At 41.9% G+C, this 19,043-nt stretch overlaps 2 protein-coding genes across 9 annotated transcripts in view; both read left to right on the top strand.

The window, feature by feature from the left end:
• Nucleotides 1-9,766, top strand: part of ABCC8 (ATP binding cassette subfamily C member 8) — a 59,797-nt gene extending 50,031 nt beyond the window's left edge. For all 8 annotated transcript variants that reach the window (XM_083701091.1, XM_083701089.1, XM_083701087.1 and 5 more), the window contains 10 exons: nt 410-512; nt 1,271-1,384; nt 2,026-2,146; nt 2,309-2,439; nt 3,716-3,794; nt 5,380-5,488; nt 6,464-6,567; nt 7,899-8,032; nt 8,175-8,237; nt 9,538-9,766. In XM_083701091.1, the coding sequence (XP_083557217.1) occupies nt 410-512; nt 1,271-1,384; nt 2,026-2,146; nt 2,309-2,439; nt 3,716-3,794; nt 5,380-5,488; nt 6,464-6,567; nt 7,899-8,032; nt 8,175-8,237; nt 9,538-9,675 (1,096 nt within the window). In that variant the 3' untranslated portion in view covers nt 9,676-9,766. The remainder of the gene's footprint in view (nt 1-409; nt 513-1,270; nt 1,385-2,025; nt 2,147-2,308; nt 2,440-3,715; nt 3,795-5,379; nt 5,489-6,463; nt 6,568-7,898; nt 8,033-8,174; nt 8,238-9,537) is intronic.
• A 3,308-nt stretch (nt 9,767-13,074) lies between these two features.
• On the top strand, nt 13,075-17,942 carry KCNJ11 (potassium inwardly rectifying channel subfamily J member 11). Its single transcript, XM_083754648.1, has one exon. The coding sequence runs from the start codon at nt 13,776-13,778 to the stop codon at nt 14,979-14,981; it is 1,206 nt and encodes a 401-aa protein (XP_083610774.1). The 5' UTR covers nt 13,075-13,775; the 3' UTR covers nt 14,982-17,942.
• The last annotated feature ends 1,101 nt before the right edge of the window (nt 17,943-19,043 follow it).

The following is a 19,043-nucleotide window of genomic DNA, read 5'->3' as shown; positions in this document are numbered from 1 at the left end:
TTCTACTTTATTTTATCTAAATTATTCACCATATGTAAATATAGCACCTATTTGCTTATATCTGTGTAATAGTTCAGTAGCAGAGAATTGGAATTTAAATTAATGAACTCACTGTCACAAATGAAATTTTTTGAACTACTGACAATATTTTGAAAACTTTCAACACACAGTCTTAAAACTTTGTTGTTCTTTGAATTCCCTGTTCTAATCCTCCTTCTAATTGCTGGCATGACTATAAATGAAAAGGCTGTTGTTACTTATATTTATTCATATAAGATCCATTGCTAGTTCCACAATTCCTTTCAAAAGAATCCCTTATTTTGCATAAGCAAGCCATAAAATATACCTTGCTATTATGAATGAACATTCACACTAACATCTGGGTGTCTCTCATTTCTCTTTTATAAAGGTATGAATCCCGATTTAAACAGAAGCTTCTTGAATATACGGATTCCAACAACATTGCTTCCCTTTTCCTTACAGCTGCCAATCGTTGGCTGGAAGTTCGGATGGCAAGTACATCGTCTGTCATTAAGTTTATATCAATGGCAGTAGATGGTTTGCTTTATCATGGGAATTTGCTTAGGATTGCCAGTTTTTCTCTGGTAAAGGCTCCTGTGTCTTTAACAGTTGCATAACAACCAAATTCTCAGTTGCTAAAGTTCAATAGGCAAAGCTTTATTATTATCGTGCTCGCCAAAGAAGTCTTAACTTCTGCTTGTTGCACATCAGTTAAATGGATCAAGACCATTATAAGAAGAAAAACTGACAATCCAAGTTTGGCTTTAGTTAATACCATTACAAATGGTCTCTGTAATGCAGAGCTGGGAGTCTTTTTCAACCCAATGGCCACCATCTCTCATGGGTATCTTTCCAGGTACTGCATGCCAGTAGTGGGAAGCACCAAATCCAAAAGGGGATGAGGCCACAGTCAAAAGTGGGTTGGATCAAAGTGCAAACCCCACACACACACTCATCCGCATACCATTCACACAAATCCATCCTCACCCCATCAGTATGGACACTCCATTCATGCAAATGTATCCAATTACTCTACAGGGTCGAAGTATTATACAGTACTCACCTCAAGATTATCCTCTATAATTGTCTCAATACTTGGCCTGGTCAAAAGATCCTTTGCTGACTGTCAAATTTTAGAACCTGACCAGCCTCAGTAAATCCAAAATTACTGATTCTGAAATTTCAAAAATAGTTAAAATATTGCTATCTCCTTGTGTGCTATGATGATTTTTATTACTTTTTTTTAAAGGAGTATATTGGGGCATGTGTAGTGCTCATTGCAGCTGTTGCTTCAATTACGAAATCTCTCTACGATAACCTCTCTTCGGGTCTTGTAGGCTTGGGATTAACCTATGCTCTGATGGTAAGTAAGTTAAAGAGGAGAGGCTCCAGTCAGATGTTAAAGTTGACATTTAGTCTGCATTGGTTTCTGAAAATATGCAGCATAATATAGGCCTAAGCATTTAGGTGTCTCAAGCTTAGCAAACTGGCAGCTGGTGGCCAAACACTGTAATCATAATAATTAGCTGGGGTAAATTTAAAGTGTATAATATCCCAATAGTTTTATTCCCACTGATAGTTTTATTCATAATAACTGACAGGCGTTTGAGTGGCCTAGAAGGGGGGTTTTCAAATGGTCGTCCACTAATAGCCTGTGAGCTTCATTCAGGTAGTGTGTGGCATGGCTGTAAAAATTAAATTAAAAACCATTAAGAATCTTGCACAGCACATTACAATTGCTACAACAGGCAGAAAAACATATAAAGTGGTCTGTCAAGACCTTCTGCAATTTTGAAGTGGATCGTGGAAGGGTGGAATTTGGGAACTACTGATCTAGAAGACTGGCATAGTAGTCAAATATTTAGACTTCTGGACAAATGGAAGCTGTAATTTTCTTTCACAGGAGCAGACAGTGACAACTTTGAATAATTTGAAATGTTGGTTATGAGATCCTTCCTACATTCTATATCAGTTCCAGACACATATCGTAACTATTTATTCTAGGTCTCTAACTATCTAAACTGGATGGTTCGCAACCTGGCTGATATGGAACTCCAGCTTGGAGCTGTGAAAAGATTCAACGGCCTCATAAAAACTGAGGCTGAAAGTGATGAAGGGCTGTTGTGTGAGTATGGTGCTGTATAAGTTGTAGAAAGGGCTTGGTAATTGTTTAATTATTCCCACTTAAGTCTCATTAATAGCCATGAACTTTTAGAGAACTATTTTTAAAGAAGCATGAACTTTTAGCAAACCAGTTTTCCACATATTATTTTTGTTTTGATTGCAGCCCCAGCACAAATTCCTCAGAACTGGCCTGACCATGGTGAGATTCAGATACAGAATCTATGTGTACGCTATGACAGTACTCTGAAGCCTGTGCTAAAGCATGTCAGTGCCCACATCTCTCCTGGGCAAAAGGTAATACAAATGATCACTCAGAGTAATGACTTTAGCTGTCAAAAACCCATGAAAACTATATTGCTGAGAGCAGAACCATTTCTTATTTATTCCAGAATATCGTCCCTATTTTAAACAAGTTGAAACAATGTACAGTGGTACCTCGGGTTACATATGCTTCAGGTTACATATGCTTCAGGTTACAGACTCCGCTAACCCAGAAATAGTACCTCGGGTTAAGAACTTTGCTTCAGGATAACAGAAATTGTGCTCCAGCAACGTGGCAGCAGCAGGAGGCTCCATTAGCTAAAGTGGTGCTTCAGGTTAAGAACAGTTTCAGGTTAAAAATGGACCACTGAGACGAATTAAGTGCTTAACCTGAGGTACCACTGTAATCTCTTCCCTCCCCCCCCAAAAAACCCCATTGTTTTGATGTTCATATAAATGTTTCCTATATTTACACTTTGGCAGCTGGATCCTAAGTGTGTTTACACTGAAGTAAATCTCACTAAGATGAGTAAAGCATGCTCTCAGGTAACCTTGCATAGGATTGCAGTTGTAAAGTCATGCGTACATCTTCCAAGCCAACAGTATTATACAAGGAGATCTGATACCCAACAGAAATACACACAGTTTTATAAAAAGGGTTTATAAAGTCAAATCTCTGAGTCAAATTTGTAACCTTCCCACCCCTGCACCCTGCCGCCATCGTGGGCATAAGAAATTGAAACTTTAAAAATGGGAGGCTTGAAATAGCTTCAGTAGCCCTGTTTTCAAAGTTTTTAGATCTATCCTTTTTTCTAAAGTCATTAAGTGGATGCATTCTGCAAAGCAAGATCCCTCTCACACACAGACACACTGAATTGGATGCAAACTGGAGGTGTAGGGTGATGATTTTGGCCAATTCCTCTTGCAGCCTCTACTGCTGCCTCCCACTGTTCTGGAGTCTACCCCAACAGTTTTCAGGGGGCTGCAGGGAAAAGGAAGAATCAGTGAAAATTGCTACTCTGCCCATTTATGTCAAGCATGAGCAGAATTCCACTGAACACAACTCTGGATCCAACTCAGCTTATGGAGCAATAAGCACTGCTAGTAATGTAACTGTACCCCAAGCTGGTCATAAATTATCTGTCTTCTCAAAAAAACACACAAAAAAACCCTCCTCGTCTGCCATTCGCACGTTAGCATTACTTACTAGTGCTTGGGGCAATCACTCTGTAGCTGTGTTTCCCTTTCTACTGAATTAATATTTTCTTTGCCATTCCCATTATAAAACTGGTTTATTTATGATTTGCAGATTGGCATATGTGGCCGAACAGGCAGTGGAAAATCATCCTTTTCTCTTGCCTTTTTCAGGATGGTTGACACCTTTGAAGGTAAAGCTACATTTGTACACATCAGGATGAGTTACTATTAGTTTCACTTGTATCTGTGATCCTCCTGGCTCCATTTCAAAAGAGGAGACCACATCTCCTTTTCCAGTTCCTGCCACACCCATTTCCCAAGCTGACATAAAATACTATTTGACTTGGCTGTTTGCTATCTCCAACATAATACAGCAGAGCAAGGTGGTGATTCCCACCCCCCTTTTTTTACACAGACTTACTGGTAAAAAGTTTGCTTTCTGCATGGTAACTTACATTTTAGCATGCTTGTACTGTTAAATATAGCTGTTTTTACTGATGTCAGTGGTAAAAAAAAAAAATCAATTTTCTGCAGGTGATTGTAATATTTGAAAATATTGCAGATTATTATCTGTGTATGTAAAATGACCTCCGTGTGAGTTGAGCTCCATCTAGTGGTTGAAAGCAAAAGCCTTGCTCCAGCTAGAACTTTCAAAGTCTCTTCTTTAGAACTTGAGGGTTCCAAAGAAGGGAGCAATGATTTTGCCTTCAGCCACTAGGTAGAGCTCAACTCCCATACTCTGAGGTCAAATTTTTTACATGTACGGGAAGCCCTTTTGCAGGTAACAAACCAAATGGCCTTATTCATGATGAGAATCCAAGGTTTTTCTGGCTAAGTGACATACTTAATATAAGAACATGAGAATAGCCTGCTGGATTAGGCCAATGGCCCATCAAGTCCAGCATTCTGTTCTCATAGTGGCCAACTGGATGACAGTGGAAAACACAATAGCACTTTCCTAGCCTGTGGTTTCCATACTGCCTCCGACCACAGAGACAGAGCACTGACATCATGACTGGTAGCCACTGGTAGACCTCTCCTCTATGGTTTTTTTGTCCATCAACTTATATGGCTTTAGAAGAGGAGTAAAGCCATCTAGGGACGCAGGTGGCGCTGTGGGTTAAAGCCTCAGCGCCTAGGACTTGCCAATCAAAAGGTCGGCGGTTTGAATCCCTGCGGCGGGGTGCGCTCCCGCTGCTCGGTCCCAGCGCCTGCCAACCTAGCAGTTCGAAAGCACCTCCGGGTGCAAGTAGATAAATAGGGACCGCTTACCAGCAGGAAGGTAAACGGCGTTTCCGTGTGCGGCTCTGGCTCGCCAGATGCAGCTTTGTCACGCTGGCCACGTGACCCGGAAGTGTCTCCGGACAGCGCTGGCCCCTGGCCTCTTGAGTGAGATGGGCGCACAATCCCAGAGTCTGTCAAGACTGGCCCGTACGGGCAGGGGTACCTTTACCTTTACCTTTAAAGCCATCTAATTTGGTGGCCTCCTGTAAGAGCAATTCCATAGGTTAACTGCAGCTTACATCCAGATACATAACAGCCACTTATTTCATTTAGATGTAGGCATTATAACCTGGGTGCCTAAATTTCAAATCCTATATATCCATTAACCTACAGTGAAGTAAAGAGGGTTTAAGATGCTGTACCTATAGTGGCATCCTGAGTGAGATAAATGAGGTATATTGCTTTCTGGCCGACTGCTTGAGATACAGCTAGAAAAATAAGCCATGTGATGAAGCATATGAACACCATTCATTTTTTACAAACAACCCACAGGAAGGATCATTATAGATGGCATAGACATTGCCAAGCTTCCCTTACAAACACTGAGATCCAGGTTGTCAATCATTCTCCAAGACCCCATTTTGTTCAGCGGAACAATACGGTAAGTGTTATAATCATCATGTAAGTAATTAGGCACGTTCATGATTATGACCTGCACTGTCACTGTTTGCAATTTGCATGAATTGCTGTTGCAAAATCACCGCTGGCTGCTGCTGGGACTTACTGTTCCATCTCTCAAAAGGCAAAGCAGAATGTCTTCTATAAGAAAAGGAGCCAGAATAATAATGGTTCAGTGCATTATTGTTTTGGATCCTCCCTGGGTCCAGAAATCACAATTCACTGGAAAGCAATTACAGAAAAGACAATTGCAGTATTTCTAGATGGATCCCTCCATCCCATTCTTTCAGTATGTTATGGTATACTGCTGGATTTTAACATGAAAATATGTGGCTAATTACTTGCTGTGTTTACCTGAACACAGCACAAATGATTTATAACACATGATGGTCTATTTAACCTTTCCCAATGATTTTTGTTACTTGGGTTACTGCAAGGCATGTACAGTATGCATGTTGTTGTTGTTTAGTCGTGTCCGACACTTCGTGACCCCACAGACCAGAGCACACCAGGTACTCCTGTCTACCACTGCCTCCTGCAGCTTGGTCAAACTCATGATGGTAGCTATGAGAACACTGTCCAACCATCTCGTCCTCTGTCATCCTTGTGCCCTCAATCTTTCCCAACATCGGGGTCTTTTCCAGGGAGTCTTCTCTTCTCATGAGGTAGCCAAAGTACTGAAGCCTCAGCTTCAGGATCTGTCCTTCCAGTGAGCACGCAGGACTGATTTCCTTAAGAATGGAGAGGTTTGATCTTCTTGCAGTCCATGGGACATAGTCATAGTAAAAAACAAAACAAAAAAACCCACCCATGGTTCTCTTGCCAGACTGGCAATATTTTGTGCCCTGTTCTTTAAAGTGCATAAGATACCAAGGCAATCATTACATGTGGCTGCTTACCTCAGGTGTCAAAAAGCTAAATGGCTTGATGCTATTTAGTTGCTTTTCTTTTTTCACAGATTTAACCTGGATCCAGAAAAGAAATGCACAGACAGCATGCTGTGGGAAGCTTTGGAAATAGCACAACTGAAGCATGTGGTGAAAGCTTTACCTGGTGGGCTAGGTAATAACTCCTTTACCTCTGAGGAAATCCAGCATTAAAAATATTGTTCATTGAAGTTAAGCTGCATAAAGGTAAAGGGGACCCCTGACCATAAGGCCCAGTCGTGACCGACTCTGGGGTTGCGGCGCTCATCTCACTTTATTGGCTGAGGGAGCCGGCGTACAGCTTCTGGGTCATGTGGCCAGCATGACTAAGACACTTCTGGTGAACCAGAGCAGTGCACGGAAACGTCATTTACCTTCCCGCTGGAGCGGTACCTATTTATCTACTTGCACTTTGACGTGCTTTCGAACTGCTAGGTTGGCAGGAGCTGGGACTGAGCAACGGGAGCTCACCCCGTCACAGGGATTCAAACCACCAACCTTCTGATCGGCAAGTCCTAGGCTTTGTGGTTTAACCCACAGTGCCACCCGAGTCCGAGACATTCCAGCTGCATAGTATACCTTTATTGGAAGTGAAATTGTAGAAAATACATTATACGTGATGCATTTATTTTTTCTGTCCTGCTTTGATCTTGGTCAAACTGGTTTTCAACATTTCTTCTGCACTTCAAGAAGATTCCAGGAAAGACTTAAAATAAACTGGTTCACATGTAACATTAAATCTATGGTCTAGTGCAGGGTTGGGAACTGGAACCACCCAGTGGACCATATTGTTATCTCTCTCACTCCCCATGGGCCACATTTAGCATGTGGATGGAACTGCCCTGACAGTCACTTGACATCACAATGATGTCAGGCGACCCTGTTTTGTATTAAACTGTGTGAACAAATGCACAGGCCACAAAGCACTCTGCAAGACCCAAGTGCTGGCAATCAGCCGGGTGAGGGCAGGTGGGCATGGCTTGACCATAGTGGCCTCACAGACTAAATGGGGAGACCTGGTCAGAAGTAACACACAAGCCTGAATGAAGGAGGCACTCAGAGATGGCTTGTCTCCACCCACCGCCACGACAGGTAGGCTCACATGATGCAGCTGTAAAGACTTAGATAGGCAGAGGAGACTCCACCCTAGTTCCTTCTCTCTCAGCGTTTGGCTTCTTTCCCACTCTTCACTGTTTTTGAAGCACTACTTTGTTTTCTCTTACCATTTCTTCCTCTCAAGTTCTTTCCTGCCATTTCCTCTGCCTGAGCATGGGGCTCATAGAGAAAGGTCATCTGTCTAAAGAGAAAACAGTACACAAAGAGAAGTCATAAGACTGGTGGGGTCCAGGTCCAAAGGTGCTGCTCCTCCACTCCCTCAACAATTACTGTTGGGTCTTAAGGCATGTTGTCACTGGAACCCATATATTTTCACAGGTTTCCTCTAAATATTAATTTTATTCCAATCAGATGCCATTGTCACAGAAGGTGGAGAAAACTTCAGCCTGGGGCAAAGGCAACTGTTCTGCTTGGCTAGGGCCTTTGTACGGAAGACAAGTATCTTCATTATGGATGAAGCCACAGCATCAATTGACATGGCAACTGTAAGTTTACAAATGACATGTCCCTGAAAAGGAAGCAAAATTGTTAATTTCTTTGGTTTTTTAATTAGGTAGTTTGCAAACAATGTTTCTCTTTATGCATGTGTCTAAATTAACAAAAATATTTGTTAATCTGCTTATGCAGGAAAATATTCTTCAGAAGGTTGTAATGACTGCATTTGCTGATCGAACTGTGGTGACAATTGCAGTAAGTATTGTATTTTGCTGCTGAGATGCTTTTTTTGAAAGTGTTATACAATTTTTAATACACCTGTAACATTATCATCAGCTTGGTCTGTTCGCTCTTGCTTCTAAAATGAGAAAATTGATTTAATTTTCAATCAATTATATTATACTTCACACATCTGAATCAAGACAATTCTTCCTCCCATAACAAAATAAAATGTTGCCAATAAAATATTATTATTATTAACATTTCAGGGGGCTCAGTTACAATGTGTTTATAGCCATAAGATGTTTTTGTTTTAATTCAGGGAAACTCTTTGCAACAAACCAAAATGAAAATAGTCAGCTGTGATCCTGGGGACTGCCCAGAAGAGATTCTTGCCTTGGGATTTCTACAAAGCTCTTTCCCAGCAGCAGTTCCCAGATGTCTTGCTTGTGGTTTTTCTGTTTCTCAGCTGGCATGAACTGGGAGCACCATCTGGGAAAACTGCATAGAACCCACATGTAGCCTTTTTTATACTGATCATGACCTGCTATTACCTATTAACTATTTCAGCAAGTGGCATTCTGAAATTGTAGGCTTGAAGACCAGTATTTCTGTGGATAAGAGTTTTAAATTTTTTTTTAAAACAAAATCACTTTCTGCCACGGCTCGGGGGAGGGGGGGTCACCATGCCAAGGTGTTTACAGTATGCTCAACAACTTTTACCATACAGAAAGGGGACAGAGGATGTTGAGCATAAAGAGGGCTAAAAATGAAGGATTCTTTTAATTTATTCCCTCACGTTGTGACTATGAAACAGTTAAAATACAATAAAGAGCAAAATAAATAAATCAAATTAGCAAAATCAACAAGGGAGAGATGCTTCAAACGAAGTTAAGAAGTAGATTTTAAAAGAGAGAGAGATCAAGTCACATTTCACCTAAAGCTTAAAAGAGAGGGAGCCAACTGAATCTAGCAAGAGAGTTCCACAAGAGAACTTCTAGAGTAACTATGCCTTTGTGGGTGGCAAGATTAGTTTGTATGACAGGAAGCAGTCCTATAGACATTATGGCTCCCTATTAGGGCTTTTCAGGTAAAAACCAGCACAAATTATGCCTGAAAAACAAATGAGAAGCCAGTCCAAAAAGAAGCTTTGTGGCTGCCTTGATCAATGAAGTGCTAATTACATTCCAATGAGCAAAGAAGTTTTTGGCAGAACTGAATCATTTTTTCCCCTCATACTTGTATTTTCTAATAATCAAAAAAGTATATCTATCACAGATGGTTACATATATAATTATAATTTTCATCCTATCTATTTCATTATTATTTTTTGTAGCACCGGGTGCACACCATTCTTAATGCAGATATGGTTATTGTAATGAAGAGAGGAGTTATTCTGGAATATGACAAACCAGAGGTTCTTCTGGAACAAGAAGACAGTGTGTTTGCTTCTTTTGTCCAAGCGGACAAGTAAATATAAATAAATTAAATATTTGCAAGTGCAATTTTATTATCCATTTTATAATTCAGTAAATTACCTGTAAATAAAAAACAATTTAATAATATAGAGCTGTCTCTTCATTGGGGGGGATGGGACCAAAAATGGTTTACCTCTTAAGTATGAATACATTGTCCTGCTCTATGAATTTCTTCACGCAGTCGATTTTTAATAATTATTGCTTGTTTTTGTTTATTTAACCTGATTTATACCAAAGCTGTGTCACAGTGGATCAAACTATTACAAGAACCACTAAGGTATAAAATTAAGTTTAAACAATGAGGCTTTTAAATAAAGGAACACACCCACCCCTTATCTGAACGTTATCATTTCAGATAATACCATATCCAACCATCATTTTCTTATCCCTAATCAGGAGCAGGTAATTCAAAAGGGAGATTTCATAACTGTATCAACAACATGTCCTTATGTGACCCTGTCATACAGATATGCAACACAGGTTAAGTGGACAATGGAAAACAGTATAAAAATGAAAACAGCCTCACAATCATAGGAGACAGCTCCTAGGAACCTTGTCTTGTACACTCGTATGATTTATGCACCTGTTTCATTGACCACATGCAGATCAGGAGTCGAGATGGCATGGATGAGCATTTTTTCCAACTACATGTTCAATGTCACACTGAAAAGTGTTTCAATTAATCCATCAATCAATGGGTATAGTACTGTTCAGGGGTGGAGGGGAAGTATTAACAATTTCCCAGGTACAAAATATATTATAACCAGTGTTGGGGATCTGAACTATCTCTGTAACATAAATACAACCTTGAGGAAGATCATGTGGGACACTACACAACAAATTAGTATTTCATACACAGGCACTGAAAATCAACTGTGAGGAGAGGCTGAAAGAAGCAATAAAAGTAACATAAATGGCACCCTCTCCGAGCAAGAACCACAGGACACTGGGATGATAGCTTCCCCTGCAGTGTGTGCCCATCTGCTCCAATATCTGAATCAACCATGCTGATCCTCCGCAAAGCTAAGATTTATGCTCTTGTGCTGATCAAAGCAAAAAAACAAAACCCTGTTTGAAACTGACAAAATGAAGCATTACAAAGCAAATTCTAAGGAAGAGTTACCTTCATCCTAACCTCACCCTCCAATTAGTTCATACTGAACAACCTATGTAATATTTTGAAAATACTGTCCCAAAAGATTATGACCACAATTAATTTCATCAAGATCTAAGCACTTAATATAATCTAAAATAAGTTAATGATGTGATAATGACTAAAAAAAACAATTGAGTAGCATTCAACATTTATGGCTCACAGTAAACCCAATGAAATTACTGGACCTGAGTAAAACTTAGCTGAAGGCAAAACCCAATATGTATACCCTGCTAGATTATATATATTGCAGACTATTAATATTGTGCAAGAACCAACAAACTTCTAAAAGGCCAAACAACCTCCAATAATATAAATTCTTCTAGGAGATACAGCAATGAAAGTCTGTTGCTTCAGTGCTAAATCAGTTTACTATATTATAACCTTTTTTAAAAAATGTAAGCTGTTGAAAATAGGTCTGATGCACTCTCAAAAATAAATATTCTATAGTAAAATAAGGCCGAGTTACTTATGTACCTGCACAGGTGGTGATGTTAATTCTAATTATAACAGAAGATTTATGCATAAAGACAGTCCCAAATGCAATTAAATACTATTTTCTATCTCCCTTTGGGGGGGTGCTTCTTAATGCCCTGCAAAGTACTTCAATGGATATGTCTAATGTTAACTGTTTTTACCTTACTTGGAGTATATCTGTGTGCTTGGTATATAATCTTAAAATATCCCTTCAGTGAAAGATGAAAAGAAGTGCCTGAACACTTAAACATCTCAGCAGTCCCAAGGACACTAAAAATAATCAAGTAGCCAGAGAAAGCTCTTGAACTTTACCCAGATCTTCTGTTCAGGAAACGGTTGTGGAGAGCTTGGGCAAACCAATTACCAGTGATAATGGGAACTGTAACATTTGTTAAACAAGGAAACTAGCATTTGCACATCAAGAGACTGGTGCATAAAGGCAGGCATGTGCATGCACACGCACACCCACACCCACACCCCCTCCTCTAATGTTCATTTTAATGAAGTTCATTCCCACTGCTTCTGAGACCAAATGGAATAAGAGAGCACCAACAAATGAGCAAATATGCCACCACCTCCCTTTCCACGTTAATCTGTGTGCATTCTTCCTCTGGGTAAAATACTAGAAAGGGGTAGGCACTCCTCCACTCTGTCTAGGTCATGGGTGAGGAACCTCCAGCCCATAGCCCAAATTTGCCTCAACATCACACGCACCTGCCCCACGCACCTGAAGTTATATGTGACATCAGTTGTGGGACAGGTGACACAGCTGGATTTGCTACATGACTGAGTTCCCTAGGAAGAGCTCAACTGCATGGTTGATCCCTGAAGAAAGCAGGGCTGAGGTCACCTCTGAAGCGATCAGCTGCACAGCTGAGTTGATGGCCTCACTCTTGCTGACCTTGTCTAATCCTCTTTTAACACATCCAAGTTGGTGGCCGTCACTACACCTAGTGGAAGTGAAGCCTGTAATTTAACTATGTGCTGTGTGAAGATAAACTTTTTATCTTGTCTCCTGGCTCTTCCAACATTCAGCTTCATTGGACTGCTCTGAGTACAGTGATACCTCAGGTTACAAACACTTCAGGTTACAGACTCCACTAACCCAGAAATAGTACCTCGGGTTGAGAACTTTGTCCCAGGATGAGAACAGAAATTGTGCAGCAGCAGCGTGACAGGAGGCCCCATTAGCGAAAGTGCACCTCAGGTTAAGAACAGTTTCAGGTTAAGAACAGACCTCCAGAACACATTATGTTTGTAACCAGAGGTACCACTGTATTAGGGAACAACTCTATCCACGCCATGTCTAATCTCATATACCACTTACTCACCATTTCTCAAAATAAAAAGCCCTAAATATTGTTACATTAGAGAGAAATTGCTCCAGACTTCCTCTCTATTCTGCACTGCAGTGAGTGGCTGGTATTGATAAATAAAAGAGGCAGCTTATCTGAGCAGGTGCACTGAGCAAGAGTTCTAGGGCTCTTTGCATATGAACACTTGATCCCTCCTCCCCGTCCATCCATCATGGCAGCTAGGAGGATGGGAAAAGACAAGGTTAAGGGGAGGAAGACAGTGGTCTTCAAAGATTCACTGCTTCTGCACCCAAGCAAGGGCCTGGTTTAGGGAAGCTTAGGGAAGCTTTTAATGTTTAATAGATTGTTGTAGTTTAATATTCTGTTGGAAGCGGGATATAAATAATATATTATTATTATTATTATTATTATTATTATTATTATTATTATTATTATTATTATTATTATTATTATTATGGAACATAAGAAGCTGCCTTGTACCACGTCAAACCAACGGCCTAACTATCTCAGTGATGTCTACACTGGTTGGCAGCAGCTCTTAAGGGTTACAGCCAGGAGACTCCCCAGCCACACCTGGAGACGCCAGGGACTGGACGTGGGACCTTTCTCTTGCAAGGCAGTTAGCTGCTGTGCCAGGGCCTTGCCTAGATGAGCGCCCAGGTTCCGTGCAACCCCGTGACCCTATGATCCCTTTTGTGTGCCCTGCTCCTTCGGGCCTTCTTGTGACAGCGCAGCCCTCCCACCATAATGGGTCTCCCTTGCGCCACAGCGCCCCCTGGCGAGCGTTCCGGAGAGTCAGGTTCCCAAGCGCCGCCGCCAGCGGATTTGCCTCTGAACTCGCCTCCTCCGCTGCCGCCGGCTTCTCCACAGCCGGCAGCTCAAGGCAGGCAGGCGATCCCGGCTTGCGGCGGGCTGGTTGGCTGCGAGAGCGAGCGGCGGAAAGCCGGCTAGGGCTGTGATTGGCGTGCGCAGCTGGGGGAGCGCGTCGGGCTTGCAGAGGCGGGCGGGGAAGGGGAGTCGGCCAGGGCAGGCGGAGGGGCGGCGAAGGAGGCACAGCAGCAGCAGGAGCAGCAGCGATGGCTCCCTCCGACAGCGTCCCTGCCGCCACCGCCACGGGCCGGGGGCTGTAGGAGGAGAGCGCAGGCCAGCCATGCTGTCCAGGAAGGGCATCATCCCGGAGGAGTATGTGCTGACCCGGCTGGCCGAGGATGTCCCGGATCCGTCCCGCTACCGCGCCCGGGAGAGGAGGGCCCGCTTCGTGGGCAAGAACGGCGCGTGCAATGTGGCCCACAAGAACATCCGCGAGCAGGGCCGCTTCCTGCAGGACGTCTTCACCACGCTGGTGGACCTCAAGTGGCGCCACACGCTCCTCATCTTCACCATGTCCTTCCTGTGCAGCTGGCTGCTCTTCGCCATGGTCTGGTGGCTCATCGCCTTCGCGCACGGGGACCTCGACCAGAGCACCCGCCAGCTCCACCTGCAGCCGGGCGCCGCCGCCGACGGGGGGGCGGAGGACTTCGTGCCCTGCGTGACCGACATCCGCTCCTTCACGTCGGCGTTCCTCTTCTCCATCGAGGTGCAGGTGACCATCGGCTTCGGCGGGCGCATGATGACCGAGGAGTGCCCCGCCGCCATCCTCATCCTCATCGTGCAGAACATCGTGGGCCTGGTGATCAACGCCATCATGCTGGGCTGCATCTTCATGAAGACGGCCCAGGCGCACCGGCGCGCCGAGACGCTCATCTTCAGCAAGCACGCCGTGATCGCGCTCCGCCAGGGCAAGCTCTGCTTCATGCTGCGCGTGGGCGATCTGCGCAAGAGCATGATCATCAGCGCCACCATCCGCATGCAGGTGGTGAGGAAGACGGCCAGCCCCGAGGGGGAGGTGGTGCCCCTCCACCAGATCGACATCCAGATGGAGAATCCGGTAGGGGGCAACAGCATCTTCCTGGTCTCCCCGCTCATCATCTGCCACGTGATCGACAGGAACAGCCCTCTGTACGACGTGGCCCCGGACAACCTCCACCACCACGAGGACCTGGAAGTCATCGTCATCCTAGAAGGGGTGGTGGAAACCACGGGCATCACCACTCAAGCCAGGACGTCCTACTTGGCCGACGAGATCCTCTGGGGACAAAGGTTTGTGCCCATCGTGGCCGAAGAGGATGGGCAGTACTCGGTAGACTACTCCAAGTTTGGCAACACTGTGAAGGTGCCCACCCCAAGCTGCACTGCCAGGCAACTGGAGGAAAACCAGAGCATCCTGGACAGCATCTCCTTGTCACCTAGGGGCACTATTAGGAAAAGGTCTGTCAGGTTAAAGCCCATGTTTTGCATATCCGATGAACCTTCCTGACACATCGATTCAGCTCCTGTATCAGACACAGCAAGCAAACAGGGGACCCCAATGTGTTATTCAGATTGTGGTTCCACAAGGTAGGTAAGATATCGTTTGGTGCAAGACAAATGTGTGATTCAGGACATCTAAGGAAAACTGAGCTTGATTCATCTCCCTTTGACTTTCTTATTTATTTGCACAAACACTTGGAGAGGATAAACAATCTGAACAGAAAGTCGCCTTTTTTGAGAAATCATTTTCTATGTATTAAGTTGTATTATTTATCCATAGATTTGATATGTTTTTAACTCTTATTATATACAAGCATCTCAGTTCCAGTACAGTAGTAAGATAAGTAGGCTTAAAAATAAAGAAATAACTTATTAGTATTTATGATAAAGAGAGAGGCTGCATACACAAGGGTGCCTGTTTACACTGCAGTGCTTTATGTCTTAAATAATTATTTAATTTAATCCATAAATAATATTGCATGGTTTATTTTAATTGCACTGAACTAGGTGATGTATAATCTTCACTGGCACTCGTTAACTTTGTAATTAAATTCAACTGGAATTAAGTTAATGCCAAAAATATTAGACAATAATAAGATATAGTAGTTGCAGGTGGGGGTTGCAAACAGGAAAATGAAATGTCTTAAGTGTGTTTATTACTCTGTCACATCCAGCCTCCAAATCCTACATAACCTTATAAGCTTTTTATTAGTGCTGCCTGCTACTGAAATTGTAGGTGCATTCAGTTTTGACTCAGTTTAATTTGGACTAAGGAATTAGATCAAACTCAGCACCCAATATTGATCCTTCTGACGTGAATAAGTAGAATGTCATTTTAAAATAGTGGACATTTTGTACAAAAATACTTTCTAAGATGATTTCTAATGTAACAGACAAATAAATAACAATATGCAAGCAGTATATTTACACACTCTGTACCCTTTAAATTCAAACCATATTTGTCAATAAATGGAAACAGCAAGATAAAGCCATTTGCTGGCAACACAATTTCCTTGCCTGCCTGTGATAACAAATCCAAACCTTCATGTGACAGCATCATCTATAAACTTGCAGTAATGTTCTTTGTTTTAATAGAGTTAGACAATACAAAAGACAGCCTAGTAGAGAGAGTGTCATTCTACGGCTTTGGATACCCAGGAACAAATCTCCACTTACCCATAGGGTTCGCTGGATGACCTTGGGCCAGTCAATACTTTCAGCCTCACCTACCTCACAATGTTGCTGCAAGGAGAAAAGAAAAGAGAGAACCATTTGTACAGCGTTGAATTCATTGGAGGAGAGGCAGGATATAAAGAAAGTACATAAATTCTTATTGCCACTTATTTGGTACTGATTAATGGGGACAGCTCAGTGACTGCTAATAGAAAAATCACACTGAACCTAATTGTGCCATTTACCACACCAAAAATGATAATGGATCTCAACTGACAATCAGAGACTAAATCAGTAAATGCACTTAGATTTTAACTAATTTAATCCAAATAGATGCAATCAAATTAAATCAAAATTCTTCAAACTGATCTTATTTAAGTTACTCGACTGAGTGACTATATCGAGTTATGGATCATATATGTATTAATCAAAAAGGGGATATTACCTTATTTTACCAAATAAAACAGTGTGGGAAAAGGAACTGTAATTCCAAATGTAAAGTCTTAAATGCATGTTACATGAGCATGTATGTACCTTTTAATACATTTGCATGCTTTTAAGATATTTGCTACACAAGCAAGTGTGGCATAGCTGTGCAGCCTCTGCAAAATATCTAAGCAGAAACAGTATGTGACATGGAATAAAGCAGCAAAACAAAGTTAATGGTTTTATATTCTGGTAACAGACAAATTAAAAGCTACACATCTTTTTTTTAAAAACCAGTAGTTCTCAAATGCCTGTTATTATGATCACAGTTATTATGAACTGTTTAATACAGTTGAGGATTGTTTTGATATCTCACCTTTATGGTTTGCTACATCTGTGTAATTTCTTCCAGCAATGTAAGTGCTCTTAATCTCCCATATGATCTTTACAGCCTGCCTCTACTTATCCTTGTTTAATTGTAAAAATGCCACACAGATTTTGTTGATTTCAAATGAAATAAAATTGCTATCACTCCCTAAAGTGCCCTTATTGAGCATCAAAATGATGTTTGTAAGGTATACTGAAATGTAGCTTTAACATCTAGGCTGCAATTCATTAACCCAGAACACTTGGGTTTAAATTTATTTTAAACTGCTGATTGGGATAAAACAGGTTGTAATATAACTGCACCTGTTTTGCCAATTTGTGGAATTGGTTTGCATGCTGAGACACTAGGGAGGTTGCCTTTAGTGGTACTCTAAAATGTAAGAGGTTGCTGTATTGTTGCTGAGTTAAACAGTGAGATTCTAAAACAGTTGTTAAATCAAGCATGTGATATAATTCTCTCATAGGTCTGGATGAGGATGTGCATGAGCCTATTCATGCAACTTTTTGTGTCTCCACTTGCTTGAGGAAATCTATATATTCATAGATCCCCTTTGTTCTGTGTATCATTAGCTGGGGAACACGGAAGGAAAAAATTAGAATAATTGCTCTCGGGGCCCAGTGCTACTGAGGCTGTCATTGCAAGAGACCTGGCTTTGTATATTTGCAGAATGACAGATGGCCAAAGAAATGGATAGTCAAAAATATTATGACAGACAGGAATGACATTTGGGTCATTGCTGAATTTAAAATTTCCATTCTCTTCCTGTCATATTTTAAAGAAAAATGCAAAACTATAATGACAAAATATGTTAATACACATCTTGCTTCCCTTTGTTAACAAATAAGTTGATAACTTTAGGCTGCTATCAGATATACACTTACCTGGGAGTAAGTCCCACTGAAATCAATGGGGCCTACCTCTGAGGAGATATGTGTAGGACTGCCCTGTTAATTAAACAGCAATAAATTTATTCCTTATGAATTCTGGTTATGTGTATTCCTTGGGTTCTTTATTTGAAGTCTTAATAACAATATATTAATCCTATTCCTCCCTATGCACACTTATTCAAGGTTGTTTCCTTTTTCCCCATAATATCAGATGTATCATTGAGGAAAGCAAGTAGAGTCAAACCATCTCTCCCCACATGTTTCAGGTCATATGTTGTGATTTCTCAGGGGTGCCTTCTCTGCCTTGCCAATGCCCTAGTTCTGTACCAGGTGTGAGGAGCATTCGGCCTTCCAGATGTTGATAAACTACAACTCCTGCAATCCCTGCCCATTGGCCATGCTTGCTGGAGCTGATGGGAGTTGTAGTTCAGCAGTTCTGAAGGGCCCAAAGTTCCCGGACCTGTTTTACATGCTCACAATATAGGTTGGGGCTATCATTCCTTCACCTCTACCACCTATACAAATCACTGAACAATCTCAGGGTTAGGAAGCAATTCCTAACTGATCTACAAGTGAATATTGCTACATGCCAAAATGTAAGCCCCACTCACTATGCCTAAGTACCGGTAAGTAGCACAAGTGTATTCAATGTGCAAATGTAAATTAAAGCCAAGGGAGAAGGCTGTGGTATTGGTATGCTGACTTTGGTTAGTGGAAAAGAAAACTTGGATAACAGGATTGTTTCAGCTAGGTCATTCCATTAGGTGGAGTAGGATTAGTTGCCTTAGATTTGGGATGTCATAAATGGGAAGCAAACAAAGTTATTTATTACTGTTGCCTTGGATACTGTGCACCTTGATGGGAGGAGAGTGCCATTCGCTGCTCTCCTTCAGGCAGCAAAATGATTCTAGCCAGACCTAGAATGAGAGCAGTTGTTTTGGCGTGTGAGATGATTGTGGACACTGAGCACCTGTGAAGGATACTTATAGAGAGAGGCATTAGTGCTGGTGAATAGATTTTGTCACACTATATAAGGACTGGTGATGAAGGATATTTTCAAAAGCTGTCCACAGGGACTTCTCCCTTCAAAACTAATGATTTTGAGAGAAGAATAAATACAGCCCATGTGTATCTTCTGGGTGAAGGGTTTGGCCTTCATAGCCATTTACACAGAAAAATATTAAAAGGAAGGAGC

Source organism: Podarcis gaigeae (genome assembly GCF_964106915.1).
Source record: "Podarcis gaigeae genome assembly, chromosome: 1".
Classification (NCBI taxonomy): Eukaryota; Metazoa; Chordata; class Lepidosauria; order Squamata; family Lacertidae; genus Podarcis; species Podarcis gaigeae.
Note: the sequence above shows the minus strand (reverse complement) of the source record. Positions and strands in the feature narration are given on the sequence as shown.

Bases quoted from the DNA above. Each gene is read 5' to 3' on its own strand.
- KCNJ11 (XM_083754648.1), top strand. From the start codon at position 13,776: ATGCTGTCCAGGAAGGGCATCATCCCGGAGGAGTATGTGCTGACCCGG.